Source organism: Nyctibius grandis, chromosome 5 (assembly GCF_013368605.1).
Source record: "Nyctibius grandis isolate bNycGra1 chromosome 5, bNycGra1.pri, whole genome shotgun sequence".
Taxonomy (NCBI): Eukaryota; Metazoa; Chordata; class Aves; order Nyctibiiformes; family Nyctibiidae; genus Nyctibius; species Nyctibius grandis.
The window spans coordinates 58,692,286-58,712,494 of record NC_090662.1 but is presented as its reverse complement, the minus strand read 5'-3'; the positions used below and the strand labels follow the sequence as shown (position 1 = coordinate 58,712,494).

The window sequence follows — 20,209 nt, the reverse complement described above, 5'->3', positions numbered from 1 at the left end:
CTGTTGATACCCTGACTTTCAGACTTACACTACTTAAAGTGATTTACAGAGAAGTCCTGATGAGTAAAGCAAATAAAGGAAGGTGAGAACGTCCAAGTCCCCAGGCTACACATAACTAAAGTTTATGGAGTATGGGCAGCCATGCTTCGGAGCTGTTTGCAATTATTGCACTTTTACTGAAGATTAAAACCAGAAAAAACCCTGCATATTTGGAGCATCTTTCTTACAAGTGAAAGCTATTGCTGAAGATTAGTCTAGAAAATAGTCTAGGCAACCACATGCAAAGCAGGATATCAGGAGTCCTTTTGCTGTTGCTGAGCTCTGCTTAAGAGACTAGTGCCTTCTACTAACAATTTGCTAACCATTTTCTGTAATGCTTTTTTTATTTCTCAGTGTTAGATGGGCAATTAAAGCTACTTGATTCCCAGAGCTGAGGTTTAGGACAACTGGTCTTCATCCCAAACCACCTCATACTGAAATGATTTAGTAATCATTTTTGTCATCCCATCCACAAAATGGACAGAATGCCCTTGGTATTAATACAGAAACACGGATTACATACATTTAGTTTAACAATGATGCATAGCTCTGCTTCAATCAAATCAGGTACCAAAAAAAAAAAAAACCCCACAAACCAGAATCCCATGAGCTAAGTATGAATAGACAAGGAAGAGCTGGACGAGGACTTAGGCAATAGAGAATCTGAAGAGTTTATCTGTAAAATAAATGTGCACTCAAGAGTAGTGACACTAATAACTGAACCGGAGACTAAACTCTGACGTGATGCTGTTTCTGCAACATGAAATTAAGGAGGCTTTCTTTTCAGATCTTGAGCTACCTACAGCAAAATCCCCATTTTGGCACTTTTAAACTACGACACATTCCTTTGACACCAGAGACGAGATTACTGAAGGTACTCTATAGGGAGTGCAAAAAGAGCACAGAAAAGCCAAAGCTACTTAGAACAGGGAGGGCTGATGTTAAGCCAAGCGTGACATAGTAGCACACACTATCAATGCTTCTAAAAACAGCATGCATCTTCGATAGGTTTTGAAAGAAGATACTCTGGGCAGTGTTTCTGTAGAGAATTCTTCCTAGGTATGAAGATACCCATACGAATGCAGTTCATATTCAGCAGGAGAAGGTTTTCTTGCTTGTTTAGGAGGATCTGACATGACTGAAAATTTATATTGTAGGAACCAGATATCTCCCTCTATCAAATTGCCAAGGCAACTACTGGGGTCTGCACAAGAAAACCCTTGCTACTGCTAAAAAGAAGCTGCAGACTCTTTGATGAGATCTTCCTTATTATGGAACCCACTTTTCATCTGCATGAACATTTTTGTTTCTGACAGATTTCTAGACCTGTGATAAAGCCTGTCCTTTCTTGTAGGCAACACATGTTCAGAAGGGGAGCCTTTAGGATGATATAATAATGCATGATTTAAGTCCTCTGACTCCACTAATGGGGTTAACTTCCGTAGCACTTCACTAGCAGGAAAGAAATGCTGAGCTAAAAAGAGACAAAAATGATTAAGTTATTAAAGTCCTTAGCAATCACTGAAAATTCCAGGTATCTTCACAAGTATACTACTACTTTAAAAACATTTCTCCCTTTAACCATACTCCCACTTCTGAAGGCTTCAAGTCCTTAGAATAGATCTTCACTGAAAGACAAAGCTAGCAGCAGTCTTTCTTATTTTTAAATGAGATATTTCAGTGTTTACATAGTACTCGGTCTTATAGTCTAACCATATAATATATGAAACGCTGCAGTTAGCCATACAGAGAGAAACAAAAAAACCCTCCACTTAGATAAATTAAACCCATTAAAATGGAATATGGTAAAATCAATTCACTTTCCTGGCATGGGTCAAAGAAATTAAGAATAAGTTTCAAGAGACTGACATGATCACTTGCTGGGACAACAGAGCACTTAACAATTCACCACCAGGCCAACAGCTACAAATTGAGGTAGCTTATGCAAGCCTAATTTAATTTGATTTGCAAAGCTGAAGCAGTTCACATGATCAAATCAATCTTGAACTGAAAAGCTGATCCCCTCAAGCAGAATGCCTGCTTTTTCTAACACTACAGCAAATAATCACAGACACACCTAAGTTTTAAGCGTGGAAACTGTTCTACTGAGGCAATGGGACTCCTGGCAAAGAAATCAACTCCAGACTAAAATACCTCACTAACACCTATCTGCACATGCGTGAACTACCCAAACTTCTCTTCAACAGTAAAAGGAGATCTAGTCAGTACACTCAGTGAGCCTAAATGGATTCAGCCCACCTTGAGAGGGATACCCAGTGGCAGGTGAACTGAATATCTTTCTCTAGACAACACTGCCTAGATCCCATCCCTTCTGACTCCAGTGCTACCTCCTCAGCTGAAAACTAAATTTAGATGTCTTAATTTGGAGCTGAATTCTACCCTTAATAAGCTTAAAGTTAATCATGTATTAAAGTACATTGCTAAACCAAAGTCTCAATCAATATGGTTTTAGTCAGCAAAAGTCCTGAAAAGCTGAGTGCAATAAATTCATGAGCACCTACAGAAATGCTTAACTGCAGGACTGAGCTGACAGAGCATACTTTGAGGTCTGTATAAATAAAATGCAAGAAGCAATGTTCCTCAACAAATACACATAAATACAAATACAGACCAAGTGAATCCACTGAGCAGAAAGGAGTTTCTCTACCATGGTTTGCAAGACTACATACATTTTGTGACATTTTTTGAACAGGGAAGCACAATCAAGCTAATAAGAAAGCCAGATTGCTGCAGAAGTGTTGAACTTCTTGGGCTCTTCAAAGATAGCTAGCGGGTTACTATAAATATTTGAAGGTATTATTATTTAATATTAATATAAAATTATTAAAGGTATTTGCTTTAAATCTTCCCACCTTGGTTTTTCATTAGTACTCGGCTATTCATTCAGAAACATACAAAGACAGAGAAAACACATTCTTACACATTTGTAAAACCTGCTGAAGACAGCACAGAGCTTACATCCAGAGAATGTTGCTTAATAGGTTTGTACCGTTACAGGGGAGTCATCTGACTCCTACATATGTAGCTTCAGTCCTTATCTCATAACATAGATAATTAGAAACAAACATTTTTGTAAAGCTGATGAAAAATAACTCAAGAACCATGGTTTGCAAAAAAAAAAAACCCCAAAACCCAAGCCTGATCCTGAGCAACTATTCAGGATAAGAAAAGCTAAAGTAAGAGCACTAACCCTTTAAGGCAAAAAATTTTAAACAGAAATTGCTAACTTTGAGAGGTAAAATATTCACTGTGTGCCAGTAGCCAGGGTTTACAAAGTCTTACTTATCCTCATTATAAAATTTTCAGCTTGAAGCGAATGAGCAAACTCTTAAACCACTTACTTATGCATGTGAACCAGTACCCAAGTGATCATTATGAAAAACCAGAGTACCAAAATATGAAAAAAAAGCCAGTTAAAAATAAAAGAGCTTTTGTGAGAGGCATTGTCAAAAGCAGGTTCTGAACAGACACTGTTCTACAACCCTGAATACAAAGCAATTTCTGTGATCTTATCAATTCGTTTACCATATGCCTCACACAAATTTCAAAATACATTTCAAGTAAAAAGATAATCACAGAGCAAAATAGATCTGGAATTATAATTTAATAAATTGAAAGAGGATGCTATAATTTTATCTTTGTCTACATTTTTGCTGTTGGGAGTCACTATTCTACCTATGTCTTCCATGTCGCCCATTACTCCCACTGCCCTTAGAAGCAGACCACAAAAAAATCCAAACCTATACTCTCCGTGGCTCTCCCCAAAGTGACACAAAATCATCTCCTACAGGCACCGAGACATCTCTGACTGCATGACTTAGAATTTTCAAGTCTACAAAACCAGAAACTTAGTAGCACAAAAATGTCCTCAAATAAAATGAAATAAAATAAGAATGTAAGCAAAATCTCCCAATTTCAGCAGGTAACAACTGAAGCTCATTAACAGACAACTAGACAAGGCTATCCAAAAAAGTGGAAGAAAAGGGTAACTGATACAGAATGAACTGTTCTGTTGGCAACAGCAGCCAAAAGAAAGAATTATATTTCAAAATACAGCTAATTCTTATGGCTTTATAATCCTAAGTAAAAATATTTAGGGTTCCTTTAAATACAAACTACTCTGAGGAAGCAAGACACAGAGAAGTGCAAAAGAAAGCTCAAAAAAGTAGAAAGCTGTGCATCATTGTCAATCTAGACAACGGACGTTTCCTAGTACAACTCAAAACTTTACTAATTTAGATGCTTTTTTCCTGAAATGTTTCTAATGTTAACCAAAAGATAAATCGAGCAAAGAAACTTGAGGAAAATACCTACTGCAAGTGTTCCGGAGAAGTCCCAAAATAACAAAAAATAAGCACACACTTCATCTAATAAGAGAAGAGATAATATATGGAGAAATCTGGACAACAAAGAGAAAGTCTCTGATCTTCTAAGAAAAGTATACACGCACTATTTTTACCAATACATACTGCAGCCTGGGGAATATGATTTTACTGTCAAGGGAAATCAATTCCTTGGCAGAGTTTTGGGTATTTAGCCACTAAGGAAAAGAACACACTAAATTAACAGAGCCTACTCATGAGAGTCATTTTGTTTGTCTTGTGTTATTTGTGAATGTCCTTCTTAAGTGCTTTTGAAAGAGTGGGTGGATTGGAATAGCATAGAAGTCTGGCATTTTGCAGACAGGAACAGTAATATGCAGTTCACAGGAACTGCACAGATTATCTTGTGACAGAAAAAAGTGGCAATTCATGTCCAGTACTTTACCGATAATCTAGTCACTGAAGAGGTTTAACATCTCAGAAAATGTCCCCAGAGAACTTATTCTTTCAAAAGCATAAGATTCTGGAATTTTAAAAAAAAAAAAGTGTCACTCAATCTTTGTTACCTACAGATCTTGAACGCAAAGATGCATCAAAATTTTCCTATCAAAGCTCTGGAGAAAACTCCACAATCATTTTCCAAATCAATGAGAAACTCTTTAGTCACGCTACATGCTTCTTGCTCTTTTAAAAACTGTGCTATTAAGACAGAAGGTCCATTTCTTCAGACCCGTGACTAAGTAAACAGCAGAATATCACATAGGTCAGATAAAGCCTGTCTCTTATGAGTCCCATTCTACTACTCCCACTAAAAGGATTAAACTAGTCACTTTTTTTCTGGACCCAGAATTACATTGTGGAACACATTTTGTGCTCTGATAACTAACTGCATTATGAGGAAGAAAAAAAAGAGAGATTGATATTCACTAGTTTAGTTTAGTAGTCCAAGAGCAGCAGCAGCACAACCCGGTATGAGACAGATGAGAACTTTCAGTGAGGACTAACAAACTGGGTAAACAAGCCCAACCTACATGCTTGGTCTGCATTGTAAGAGGCATTATTGCTATGATACCCACGACTTTTACAGTTCTAAAGAGAAACATTTCTTACTTGCTAAAGACAGCCATTCTAGCAATCTTTGCTTATATAAACTAGACTACAACGAAAAGCTGTCAAATTAATCTTTTAACAGTATCCTTGCGGATTCTGACCAATGACTTTGTATGTTTTTATAACATATTGTTATGTCCCATACCTTCCCTCAACCATGAGCTATTTTGCTTATCACATAACCAAAAGATTGGACAACAGAACAGGTGGGTGAAGAGGAACACATTCTTCTCCCTTTTCCCCCTCCATTTTGTTTGGACAGCAATGCACAGAACAGTTCAAAATTAAACTACATATGCATTGATACACAAAGCACTGTTATCAATTTGTTATCACTTACAAAAAAGAATTACTTGAAAGTAAGGAAATATGTGCAAGATGCATTATCTTCAGTGTGAATTATCTTCAGTATATGCCAAACAACACATCACATTAACTTCAAGACACCTGATTTTTGTGAAATGACAGAACTTTGCTATACAAAAGAAAAAAGTGTCTTTAAGGATAGGAAAAAAAAAATTAGGAAGCCACAAGACTTACAAAGCAGCTCAACAAGTGGGCCTTTTCTATTCCATTGCCTTTTTTGTTAAGACAAATGCTATGTTCTCTAGTTCAGCTGTACTACTTATTTTGCCTCCTCTTCTTAGCAATTCCAGTTGTGCCTACTTTTGCAGGGACTCTTAAGAAGAGGGAAGGACAGACTGTAACTATGGATCTGTCAATACAAATGCCAAAATTAGTAAACCAGAAAATTAGTGTGTGCATGCATGTTCGAAGCCCTTTGATCAATCAAAAATGTTATGGTTACTTTAAAATCACAGCTACTTGGAAAGCACATTAGAGGCCAGGTGACAGGTAAATCAGTTACCAAGTCTATGTATTTCAGTTTTCGATTTTGCAAATGAACTTCATTCTGCATTTCATTAAAGGCCCAGTCAAGTTAGCCATTTGGAATGATACGGCACAGAGAACCAATAATGCTTCAAATAATCCTTAAGACAGGTCTTCCAGTACTTATTTTCCCCTCTGCCACAGGGTAAGAAAATGCACCAACGTGAATAAGGAAAGCTACCAAAGTGCAGCGTTAAGAACGCTAGGCACGTGAGACTCCGTGCATCATCATACTACATCTCTCTACTGTTAATTCTTCTAACATCATGGAACACGAGGTTAAATAATCAATGCAATGTAACTTACCCACCTTTCACAGAGAATAAGCTACCTTATTCTCAGGTATAAGCTCAGGCATGACAAGGTAAAGCACGGGCACATTGACAAAGCTACTGGCATGTGTCACAGCCCCTTGTTTGTTACACTCAGGCAGAGGAATCTCTACTATAGAGTACACAAAAGAAGTTACTAATATGTCAGCAGTGGAGATTTTCAGATTGCCTTAGAATTTGTGAAAATGGCACAGTAACTGGATGTTGTACACTGAGTGTCACTATCATGTTCAATATATCTCAGCTTCTAGAAATTAAATTATTTAACTTTCAGAAATATTTTAGTGAAAACAGTTGAAGAAAGATCACCTCTCTTCCCTATACAAATATTTGTGGGATAATTTCTCACTACAACACAAAGTTTTAAGAAAGTAACTTCACAGTGTATGCATAAATTATATTTCTTTTTTTTCCTACTAGTTGCAACAGTACCAGCTTAAAACCACTTTGCTACAGCACAACTCATGTAGGTAACCCTATGTATTTCAGATTTTTTTATGTTATAGCAAACAATGATGAATTTGTAAGTAATAATTACCATATAGAACAGGAAACTTCTGAAAAATAACTTCATAACCCATAAATTACTGGTTTATAAAAGTTCCTCTGAACTACCAGAGAGCACTAGATATATACTTGCTGAAAACTATGACATTAAAAGAGATATTGCAAAGAACAGATGTAATTCAATTTCTCCATTGTTATCAAAATAAAACACAAGATTTAGCTACATACAGTTCCAGAGAGCACATCATGAGGGCAGCAGTTGAGAAGGTGGCTCTTGCACACTCTGTCATCACTGAATTTGATTCGCTGACGGGTCGTGTCACCTGCAATATAGAAATCAACACATTCCAGGTTAGAAATCTGGGGAAGCCAGACGTATTCTGCAGGTTACATGCAAAGCGTTAACACTGCCCTGTTACATAGTGAAGGCCTATGGAAACTAGAACTTAAAACACTGTATGCTGCTTTGCCAAATAACACCAAAAACACACATACATGTTTTAATGCTCTATAATGCTATTTTAAAATTCTCTCACACTTGCCCTTCAAAAATGCAGCGTGAAAAGTGCTTAAAACCAGAGAGACAGCATTAGCTTAAAAACACTTTGCTACAACAGCATTTGTTAAATGAGCTATATAATGTTCTATTCAGATTTTTCATGAAATAGTGATGTATTTCTATGCAAGAATTAGCATATAAAAGCAGCCTCATAAACACAAAGTGATACACATTGAGTCTTCACCGAATCCCACCTGATACTCATTTTATGATTTTGCTCTTGGATGCAATGCACCCTCTTACTTCTGATGGGAGTGGCATAACAAGTTGGCAGAAGAATGACTTTAAATGCTTACAAACCTGAAAAAAAGTCAGTCAAACATATGGACATAGCCTATATGCAAAATTACTTTACAGATGTTTGCATATCTCTGTATCATAAGCCATATTTTTTTTTCTACATGCTGTTTGTTGGGCTGGGAACATCTTAGTATCTTCATCATGGCAGGTTGTAGCTCTCGCATCAGCAGAAGCATCAACCTGCCCACACACTGAGGTCCAATTGCAAGTTTAAAAAACACCATCTTGGAGCAAGACCTAAAGTCTTCGGAACATAGTCATCAGCTTCTATTTTGGGGATGAGGGCGGGAATATATTTTCCTTCAAGTCATAACATAATTGTCACTATTTGAGATTTGGAAGAGATCACTGCTACAGCTCTCTTGTTAAGACACAGGCATGATAAAACACCTTAATCTCTCTCAGGATGTATCTATTTATTAATTTTTTAAAAAATAACTTGTTAAAATCTCTAATAATTGAAAACCTACTGGTGAATTACTGAAGCAAGGAGGGCTGCTGAAGGGGAAAAAAAAAGACATACAAGACAGTAGCCTTTTGCATTTCATCAAGTATTTTAAAGAGCGTAGATACATTTTGCAGCTATTAAAGTTTTTTTATGGCTTCATGACCTGAAACACTGAGAATTTGGAATCTATTAAACAATTCAAGAAGACAAATTCATTACTGAGGTAACTACAACAGAGAGGAATAAAAAAAACCCTATCTTATTAGTCAAGCCTTTCTTACCATTATGTAATCAGATTTTTACATATCAGTTCTATGCATAGGATGCTAATATGTAACATTTTCAGATGGGCCAAGTTTCAGATTATTAAGCAAACAGAAGTTTCCAAAAACGCCCCATACTTAATTTGCCTGTGGGATACAACAGTTAAAACCTGTAATCCACAGGCTAAAGAGAGCTTCAAAGCAGTTCAACAATAGGTTTTCTAGAGGGTGACCTTACTGCTTAGTTATACTTACACCACTAAAAGATTTAGACCAATCCCTTTATAATCATGCCTGCTACCGCAGTGAAGAGTTTTGAGTCTTGCTTTTCCTTTTTTTTTTTTTTGCTTTTTAGGAGGTGGATCCATTTTTTTTTTTAAACACGTAACTGCGTTTGTTCCACATTCATTAACACATCTGAAAAGTTATTGATAACTCACGGCTCGGCGAATGCGGGGCCTTTCTGACACTCCCTTGCAGATTGATGTAGGCAGGCAAAGATACATTGAACCTTTATAAATAAAACAAGGGGCCAGATTGTTCAGTTTGTATAGAATAATAGACTCTGCCAGCAATTTTAACACAGCATCTAGAAATACATGTTGACTGTAAAGATTCTTCTATATAAAGACACATGAACAAAATCAAGAAAAGTATTTTAAAAAATACAGCTGATGGCCTAATAGCACTAACCTAGCAGGAGTCAAGGAGGTATCAAGACGAGAAAATTGCTGAAAGACTTATGATTCCTTAGGTGAAGTTGGCAAGTAGTATTTTCACAGATGTTACCTCAACACCTAGACGTAGCTTTTTTCATACCTCTACCACAACAAGGAACTGATGCTACAGCTGCAATACAGTCTTTTTTTTCACCCAAGTGAAACATACTTTCAAAAAGGCTCCCATACACAGAACACACAGATACCTTTTCCTCCTGTATGAAAAGCAGTTTCATACATTTGCATTTATTTTTAATCTATGCTGTTTCAGAAGGAAAGGTTTATCAAAAAGAAAAGGTGTCATATACTATGTCCTAACAATGACTGAATTTTGTGTCCCTCTGGCAGCTCATTCCAGAGTCCGATAGCCTCCAAAGAAAACGCTTTTATTCCTTCATGAATTTTGTGAGCTCCAATACCCCTAAATACTGCAGACCTGTTGGCAAAGACAGAAGATGCATTCTTGTGCTCACCTACAGATGAATCATCTTGAGTAGGTGATGACCTGGGGTCTGCATTGGTTGCTGGGGGGAAGGGCAGAATAAAATCTACAGATCCACTATACACCCGACATTCAGCCTATAGCAAAAGAGACTTTTGTAGATGCCTTCTAAGAATTAAAACAACATAGAATCAGAATCGTTTTAGTTGGAAAGGACCTTTAAGGTCATTGAGTCCAACCGTTAACCTAACGCTACCAAGTCCTCCACTAAACCATATCCCTAAGCACCACATCTACACGTCTTTTAAATACCTCCACGGATGGTGACTCTACCACTTCCCTGGGCAGCCTGTTCCAATGCTTGATAACCCTTTCAGTGAAGAAATTTCTCCTAATATCCAATGTAAACCTCCCCTGGCGGATCTTAAGGCTGTTTCCTCTTGTCCTATCACTTGTTACCTGGCAGAAGAAACTGACACCCACCTCACTACAACCTCCCTTCAGGTAGTTGTAGAGAGCGATAAGGTCTCCCCTCAGCCTCCTTTTCTCCAGACTAAACAACCCCAGTTCCCTCAGCCGCTCCTCATAAGACTTGTTCTCCAGACCCTTCACCAGTTTTGTTGCCCTTCTTCAGACTCACTCCAGCACCTCAGTGTCTTTCTTGTAGGGAGGGGCGCAAAACTGAACACAGTGTTCGAGAGGCAGCCTCACCAGTGCTGAGTACAGGGGGATGATCGCTTCCCTAGTCCTGCTGGCCACACTATTTCTGATACAAGCCAGTATACCACTGGTCTTCTTGGCCACCTGGGCACACTGCTGGCTCATATTCAGCCAGCCATCGATCAACACCCCCAGGTCCTTTTCCACCAGGCAGCTTTCCAGTCACTCTTCCCCAAGCCTGTAGTGGCTCATGGGGCTGTTGTGACCCAAGTGCAGGACCCGACACTTGGCCTTGTTGAACCTCATACAGTTGGTCCCGGCCCATCAATGCAGCCTGTCCAGGTCCCTCTGCAGAGCCTTCCTACCCTCATCAGATCAACACTCCCGCCCAACTTGGTGTCATCTGCAAACTTACTGAGTGTTCACTCGATCCCCTCGTCCAGATCACTGATAAAGATATTGAACAGAACTGGCCCCAGTACTGAGCCCTGGGGAACACCACTTGTGACCGGCTGCCAACTGTATTTAACTCCATTCACCACAACTCTTTGGGCTTGGCCATCCAGTCAGTTTTTTACCCAGTGAAGCGTATGCCCATCCTACATGAACAGATGTGTTCTTAAGCCTAGGACTTCAGTGGTATGTCAGATAACCAAGACGCTACTTCTCTTCGTCAAACTGTACTTAGGTTGATACACTCTTTGTATGGTCAATCAATCAAGTGAATGCTAAGCAATGTTCATGAGTATTTAAGAAAAAGCTTTATATATTCTGTAAGAAGAAAATAATACATCTAGGATCAAGTAGCTGCAGTCATCTAAATTTTAGAAGTACCCATAAATGTTTATAAAGGGGACACTATCACTGATATTTCAGACCTTATTACAAGTTCTATTTTAATAGCTGTGCTGGTTTCAGCTGGGATAGAGTTAATTTTCTTCACAGTAGCTAGTATGGGGCTGTGTTTTAGATCTGTGCTGGAAACTATGTTGATAACACAGAGATGTTTTCATTACTGCTGAGCAGCGCTGACACAAAGTCAAGGCCTTTTCTGCTCCTCACACCGCCCCACCAGCGAGTAGGCTGGGGGTGCACAAGAAGCTGGGAGGGGACACAGCTGGGACAGCTGACCCCAGCTGACCAAAGGGATATCCCATACCATGTGACATCATGCTCAGCATATAAAGCTGGGGGAAGGAGGAGGAAGTGGGAGATATTGGGAGTGATGGTGTTTGTCTTCCCAAGTAACCGTTACGTGTGATGGAGCCCTGCTTTCCTGGAGATGGCTGAACACCTGCCTGCTGGTGGGAAGGAATGAACGAATTCCTTGTTTTGCTTTGCTTGCGTGCGCAGCTTTTGCTTTACCTGTTAAACTGTCTTTATCCCAACCCATGAGTTTTCTCACTTTTACCTTTCCAATTCTCTCCCCATCCCACCGGCAGAAAATGAGCATGCACCTGTGTGGGGCTTAGTTGCCAGCTGGGGTTAAACCATGACAATAGGTAAATAATTAACTCAGAATAGCAACTTATTTAACCCTGTCTCTGAAAAATAGCAGAGTATTCAACTACTTGATCTTTAGGACTCATGCTCATTAAAGACAAAGTAATTTACCAGGGCACTACAGGAATCAACATCTATCACTGTAAGCCATCCCTGTGTTTCCAATTAGATTTTCTCCATTAAAAAAAAATCATATGATTGATAAAATTTATATGGAGACACACACACAAAAAAATTTTCCTCAAGAAGCAACAGCTTTAGTTTACTTAAAGTACCTGGCCCAAACCACATTTCTATAAGAGATTACTTTTCAGATGAATCGAGAACTTTGAAACAGAATTGAAACCATTCAAGAAAAAAAGCCAAACATCAAGTAAATTTCTACACTTGCACATCTCATAACTTTTGTAAGCATGAGGAAAGTGCACACTATGGACACAAATATTAAAGAGATGATGGCAGTAATGTAACTTTCTAAAGGAAGTTTTCTAGTTTGTATTAAACATGCTGACTACAAAAGTAACATCAATTGTTAAGACCAATGCATACTGCTGATTAAGGAAAATCCAGACGTTAAGATTACAATGCGCACTTGGACTATACAGTTCACTTTGAACTCCCAAGTCTAACCTATTAACAAGCCTCTACAATGTCATTCCTGTTCAGTGTATTTTAATCACAATCAGCAGAATGAACACTTACGTACTAACAATGCTTAGCATTATAACATGCTTATAACAATGATTTATTTGATCCACTATCTCTTACTGTTCTGATGTATTCTAATGTACTACTAACAACAATCGTAGTGCATTGATGAGAACTACCCTTTATAATCCAACTGTAACCTCCAGTTGCAAACTAATGGTGCAATCCATGCAAAGGCAACAATGTGCATTTTCATTTCCATGCTGCTGACTTCCTGCATTAAGCTACATCAACCAAAACTGGTTAGCTTTCCACTCAAGTTTTTGAAGCATGAGTCCCAACATGTTGGCAAGGGACTCTGAAAGCTTTACTCACGAAGAGCTACTAACTGGGTAGAATATCAGGTTAAAGACTGCCTATCAAATTTCATCAGCAAAGCAAGCCCTGTATAACAAGTATGCAACATCATTATTTAATTGAGGCTTATGCAGCCACAGGAGATCCTGTTCCTGCTACACACTGAACGGGCAGCTAATTCCAACGTTCTTGTCACTAACACTGGATGCATCTTTACCATAACACCTTTAGAATAACACATTTCTAAGCAGGATTGTTTCTGGTTTACACTATGACTGAATTAATACTTGTGAGTGCAGAATAGAATTAAACCATTTCTGAGCTAATGCATTACAAGTGGAACAAACATAAGAATGATTCTCTAAAAGGTATGAATATGCCCATTTGCTTCTTCATAAATGCCATTTCATATAGTATCCCAAATCCAGAGTAGAAAAATTCCTCAAGTCCTTCACTGTTCCCCTCATTTTTAAGGGCCAAAACACCATAACTTCATAACTAAGCCAGCAAATACACGATTCACTAAACACGATCGTTGCTCTTAAAGCCTTCTGATTACTCCTGACTGACAAATAAAGCATCTTTTAATGAAGTTTTATGTGTTGCTACTACTTTCAGATTTCTGAGCTGGTATCAATTCAACAGTTTGAGTGGGTATTGCAGAAATTCGTGTATACAAGATACTTTTTTCTGCCTTTACTTTGCTGCTGATCTGTATTTGAAAGCAGAGCTCTCAGAGGTGGCTCTTGGCTCCCTAACCTGGCTCTCAGCCTGAAGCTACCCAAATGGCTAGCAGTCCTCCAGCAATGCACAACAACGTACCAAAAATGACTTCAAAAGCAAGTACTACCTTCCAAGTGTAAAGCAAAGTGGAAAACAAAATCTATGTACCCTGAAAACATCAACCTCAACCTGCCACCTGTCCTTAAGTACACAGAGAACTCTTCAATAATTCCATATGTAAACAAATTAAAAAATGGGCTACAAGTTCTAGATTACACCTCTGTTACCATATACAGGGTGTCACCAAACACAGGATGATGTTAAATAAGCACAGGGGTGTCACTTCAACTCCTCCCAAACAAGGAGGACAGAAAAGTCACACATTAGTAACCAATACTAAGGATAACTGAAGTGGCTACTGTAAAACAGAAAAAACCATCGAGATGTGAACAGATGCACAAAGGATATTTTACATTTCAATGCCAGAAGAAGATGATCTAGAACAAGGAAAAGTGCTTTGCTAGTAACAGCTAAAGAACTGAGTTAAAGACTCCAAACAGCAGTTCCGCTCAAAAACATAGCAGGTGAATCAGAAGAAGCTGACTGGCACTTCATGCACGTGTTGCATACATCTAAAGGCTCCAAAGATTTTTCTGCTAGTCACACAGCACAATATTTGTTGGGTTGCTTGGGAGAACATTTTCATGACCACATGTATGTCTCAGAAGCATGTACAAATTTACCTTTCTCTTAAGAATCTAATTAACTTTGCTAGTTTTTCATATTTCTAGACTATAACTGAATTTTAATGTAGTGGCAATTATTAAAAAAAAACAAAACCACCACATTTTTTTCAACAGTCAAGTCTTGGCAGTTTCAAGATGTTGTGTTGTTGAAGGGCCATTCTCATCTGCTCTGCCTCTGCACTATTATCAGAAGCAATAATGATCCTGCTCCACCCTCTGCTCCTAACCCATTCCTCTCACCGACTAACACTCATGCGGCAAGGCAGAGCAGGTAATTGACCTGGCAGAAAATGAACTAGTGAGCAAGTAAGCCGATTTAAGATAAAATGGGATCTTTACAATCAGACCTTTTAAAGAAAACTTGGCAATCTTCTCATTTCGGCTACATTCTGGGGAAAAAAAATTCCTAGGGTACTAATATAAACTGTTAACATTTCACTCAATTTGTAAATTACTCGATTTATTTAAAACAGTAATGATCCTATTTGTAAGGATCACTCCTGTTTTCCAGAGAACAGGGATGGCAAAAAAAGGCTTTACCTAAGCGTACTATTAAAAAAATGTTTAATCAATTTTACAGTTGAAAAATAGTATCTAAAAAAAACCAAAAATCTCACTTTTCTATCAGCTTATTCCTAATACTTCTGATTGGCAAGTTCCCACAGCTCTGCTCATCAACAATAAATTCAGCTTGAACTAACCTTTTAACTACTGATATATGTAATAAAAAGTCCTTTAGCTTAACTGCTAACAGTAAAAAAACAATATGAAGAAAACATTTGTATTCAAGCACATAAGATTAGCACCTGGTCTTCAGCACTCCTTATTTCTCAGTATTTGGGAAACCCACGCTATGTATTCAGTAGTTTATAGTTAAGCCTCTCTAAGTATGTCAGGTTACCAGTACTTGGAATGACATACTTCAGAGAAGAGTTTTTTCAGCCTGCAGTCATGACTATATTAAATTAACCCAACTTTTTACTAACATCAAAATCTAAGCCACTTTTTTTTTTTTAATTTTGGCATGGTCCACATCCAATCCAGTTTTCCACTTCTTGTCAGAGAAATGTGCAAGAGAAGCTTGTTAGGTATATTTAAGGTGTTTTAAAAAACACTTGTTTTTAAATAATGTGCTTTTCCAGGTGTGTAACAGAACCATACCTGCTATTTACAGAATGATTTCATTGTATTGATATTAACAATACAACTGCTTTTTAGCTATCCCAGCTGAATTCTAAGAACTGCAACTCACTGGAAACTCCTGAAGAGCACCTACCAAGTCCCTTCTGTTTGACTCCTCTGTCAGGTGTCTGTCACACGAGCAAAGGCAAGCACGGAGCAGCAGCAGGGCACTGGCCGGGCGGCTGGCAAGAGGCTGCCTGAACACCACATCCTGGCAGGTGCCAGGCAGCAGTTCATCACACGTCGAGCGATGCCCTGTGACTACAACTGTGTCTATCCCACTGCCAAAATTCACACAAGGGAGGAAGAGCAGGTTGCCAAAGCAAGTCACAAAGCTCTCAGTTCTCCCGGCCTGAAAGCATAGGGCCCTCTGGGAAAGGACACAGCAAGGGGCAGGCCCGGAGCCCCATACCAAGTTCTAGACAGCCACACGTTGGGCAACTCTGTTCGAAACAGGAAGCCTCCTTATAACACACCTTATTTTTCACAATTATTCCTACAGCTACTTACGGCTCCGTGGGTATTTTCTGAATCAATTTGACCAATACAGAACTGTGCTTTCTAGGTGTTCTCAGAGCTCAACATCAAACCCATAACAATATTTCATAACTACCTCCTTCAAGCTTCTCCGTTCTGGCCCCAGGGACACCAGTTATGAGTGTGCACAAGCTTCCACAAAATACAGCCTACAGCTCATCTCCTAAAACCACCTTTGAGCATCTCATAGTGGAATTTTCAAAGTTATTTTCAGAACACTTTCCTGTTCGCTACAAATGATACTATCAGCTCCAAAAAAAGTAACACAGCTCCTACACATTCAGGCACCACCACTGGCTTTTAATTTACCTCTGAGTTTGTTCTGTTCCCACTGAAGACATCAAATGTTTGATCTGCCTTTCTAATATAGGTAAGAATCTTAAACTAGGTTTAGGCTCCTCCAAAAAAAAACAACCCACCAGAAAACACAACCCATCAAAAACAAACAAAAAACCCCAACTCTGTAAAATATAAAATTCAGTTAATCAGGACTAAAAAGGACCTTTGGTAATTTAGAACAACATAAAACACAAAACATCACCCAAGAAATATTATTTTTTAGAAACATTTTAAAACTCTCTTATGTTTCCAGGCAGAGCAAAATCAAAGGTAACGGGGACAAGTGGTGAAATGAGGGGCTATGATCTACCAAGAAATTAAAGACAATTGGCCACATTGTAACAAAGAGCTGCAATTTGCACATTCCTAGAAATAGAATATTTATCAAGGTGACAGAAATACAAAAAACCAAACTACTCCAAATCCCACCACTCTCAAGGTTAGCAATATTTCAATGACCTTGAGCTTGGCCTTGAATTTACTAAGTAGCAGCTCTGCAGGAAAAGGATGATTTTCAATCCCTGTGCACACTTCGGTTTAAATAATGCTCCACTGGATTTTTTATTGTTTTTAAAAAACTAGAATGGTGTTATACCAAGTTCCTCAATTCCCCACTTAATCCAGTAATGGAAGCCAGTTTAGCAGTCTTTTCTCCTTATCCTTCCTCATTCTGCCAATTTTGTTTAAATGCTTCCTCTCTAGCCAGCTGGTTTCTGAACAGTTCAGCACATGCGGTTTGGGAATTACAGAGCGGGTGGGAGGGGGGATACAATCATCAATAAAATAACTGCTTTCTCACAAAGCTAAAGGAAATCTAGTCTGAAATTGCTCTTCCTGGTTAAGATCTTGGTCACTTAGCATTTTTAAGCGGCTGTCGCTGGTAAATCACACTCTTCTCCCACCACCCAACAGAAAATACATTCATAAATTGAAACAGCCCCCCCACCTTTTAAACCTTCTGTGTATTCTTAGGTAGCTCTGAGACAGCAATATAGATGCCAACACTGGGAAGACTTGAGATTTGTGAGCACAATGTTACTTTGCCAAACACTTAAGACAGGCGCAGCCACTACAGGAAGTACTTGAAAATCTTCTGGGCCAAGACAAAAACACCCTAAGTCAGATCCTGCATGATGTCTACTCGCTAACCAGCCTTGCTCTGGAAGGCAACCTCCGCACAACAGCAGTTTTCCAATAAGATTATCACATCCTTGTTTAAAACAACTATAAGCACTTAGCAGAAAGCATTCATGATATACTGGGTATGTGAAAACTAGTCACATTTATTTAAAATTCCAGATTATAATAAAAATAGCTGCCAGATCGCATTACCCCAGTACCAACAGATGACCAGCACATACAAGGTACATCCCAGTTCATACACCGCACTCGGTGCATGGGAAAACAGATAACCATTAATTCAGCACAAAGCTTCAACAAACATGTAACACATCTGCAAGAGTGAGTACAACATGCAGAACATTTAAATAATCTCTAATTGCTGTCTACCCTCGGATGCAGTGTTCTCCTGTTTATAAATAAAATACTACACAGCATAACAGGAACTGCTCTTTTCTAGCAGCCCCCAGACTATCTGGACTTAGGGGCAACTGCCAGTTCACACTTTCATGTCGATCGCCATGCACCCGGACAAAAATTCTGAGAAGTTTTACACAGTGATAACCTTCAGTTCACTATGTGACCGCAGAGTGATCTGAAACCTGACTGTACATCTCATATCTCTCTCCTGGGATTACTGCCTTTAGATGTTAAGCTTTTAGTTAGCTGTTCGGGGCTTGTTTGTTTTTAAAAAGAGTTCGTCCCCTTGGGTTAACTACATTCTTTCAGAGAGCAACAGCCATACCCACCTGTTCACCGAAATGATGGTTTGGGTCAGACTTTAGACAAAACTATAGCAACGCACCAAAAAAACCCCAACCCCGCTCTCCTGAAGCGACTGCTGGTTTGGGGGGGGGGGGGACTTTTTTATTCGTCCGTCCCCCCCCCCCGCCCCCCGCCATGATCCGAATCCAGCAAACCGCTGTCTCCCTCAGCGGCGAGCGGCGCGGGAAGGCTCCGCGGGCGCGCCGCAGTTCCGCTGCAAGCCCCGGGCACCGCGGACCTGGAATAGCAGCTGAAACCGCAGCACGGCCTCCCGCTGCCCGGACAACGGCTGGCACTGGCAGCTCCGCGGGGCGAGGCGGTGCCCGGCTCCCCCGAGCCCCGGGGGCAGCAGCGCCGAAGGCCCCCACCCCGCCGCTAAGCTACGGCCTCGGCAGGCCCCGCCCCGCGGGGGGGCAAGGAGCGGGCCCCGAGCCTGCCAATCACGGTGAACGACCGGCCGGCCTGCCCGGTACTACCGTGACCTCAGGGGCTTCGGCAGCTCCGCCCCCTCCTCCCCTCCTCCGCCCCGGCCGGGGGGCACTTACCGTCCCGGGACGTGCCCATGAGCTGGTCCAGCATGGCGCGCATCTGGGCCTGCGCCGACATCTTGAGCGCGCGGGGCGCCGGCCCGTCCCGGCCGACTCACGCCGACAGCGGCCTACAAGGCCCGAGGCCCGGCGCAGCACTCAGCCCTCCCCCTCGCGTCACTGGCGGGCCCGGGCGGAGCCGCTCCCCCGGCGCCGCAGGTGGGAGGAAGCGGGCGCTGCCTGTCTCGCACTCCCGGTGGAAGGCGGAGGGGGAAACCTGCCTCGCGCCGGCCTCGGCGCTGCCGCCGCCTCCCCTCCCCCCTCCGCTCCTCCCGCTTCCTCGCGCGCCTGCCACGCGCGCGCCAGCGGTAACGGAAACCCGCGCGCACGCGCCCTGGGCCCCCTCGTCCGCTCCGCGACGTCAGCGCGGACGGGTTTCGGGGCCCGCTGATTGGCCACGGCGTGCGGCGTTCGGCCCGTGACGCACTGCGCGGCCTGGTCCCTGATTGGGCTGTCGGGCTTTTCGCCGGGCTGGGCCCCTGGGGCGCGCTGATTGGCCGGGCGGCCCCGCGTAGCCGCTGTGACGTCCCGGCCTCCGGGTCGGCGGCGGCGGCGCGGCCTGGGCCGGAGCGGCCGCGCCCGCCGAGAGCGACACCCAGGGCGGCGGGCGCAGCGCGGCTGTGGGGGCCCCGGCGCGCAGCCGGCAAACAGCAGTGGGGCAGTGCCCGGTGCGGCGGGTCCGTCCCCAGTCCTCGCCTCGCTGAGGGGGAAACCCCACCGAAACAGCGGCACGAGGGTTGATCCTAACGTACCAAAGCACGTGGCGGAGCTGGAATCGGCCGCAAAGCGGGAGGGGAAACCTGGGCTGCGTCACGGGCGCCTCTCAGCCCAGCAGCTGGGGTCCCGGTTGCTCACCCCCGGGGACAGGCACGGCTTCGCTTCGCTGGGGCACTCACCGAGCGACGGGAGCGAGTTACTAAACGCGTGGGTGCGCATACGCGTCTGGGCGAGGGGGGAGCAGAAGATGCTTCTTAAAGACAATTCCCTTTGTTTGACTGACGTTCATCGCCATTTTAATGGCTCCGTTCATCTCTCAGGCTGTCAAGTGCAGTTACAGTTGCACTGGTCAGAAAAGCTACTCTGATACCCG

The 20,209-nt window shown here is 41.4% G+C and overlaps 1 protein-coding gene across 1 annotated transcript in view; it reads right to left on the bottom strand.

The window, feature by feature from the left end:
- LUC7L2 (LUC7 like 2, pre-mRNA splicing factor) overlaps positions 1-19,469 on the bottom strand; it is a 36,431-nt gene extending 16,962 nt beyond the window's left edge. Inside the window, 2 exon segments of the mRNA XM_068401743.1 lie at positions 7,451-7,545; positions 19,078-19,469. Of these exon segments, the coding sequence (XP_068257844.1) occupies positions 7,451-7,545; positions 19,078-19,138 (156 nt within the window). The 5' untranslated portion in view covers positions 19,139-19,469.
- Positions 19,470-20,209: the final 740 nt, after the last annotated feature.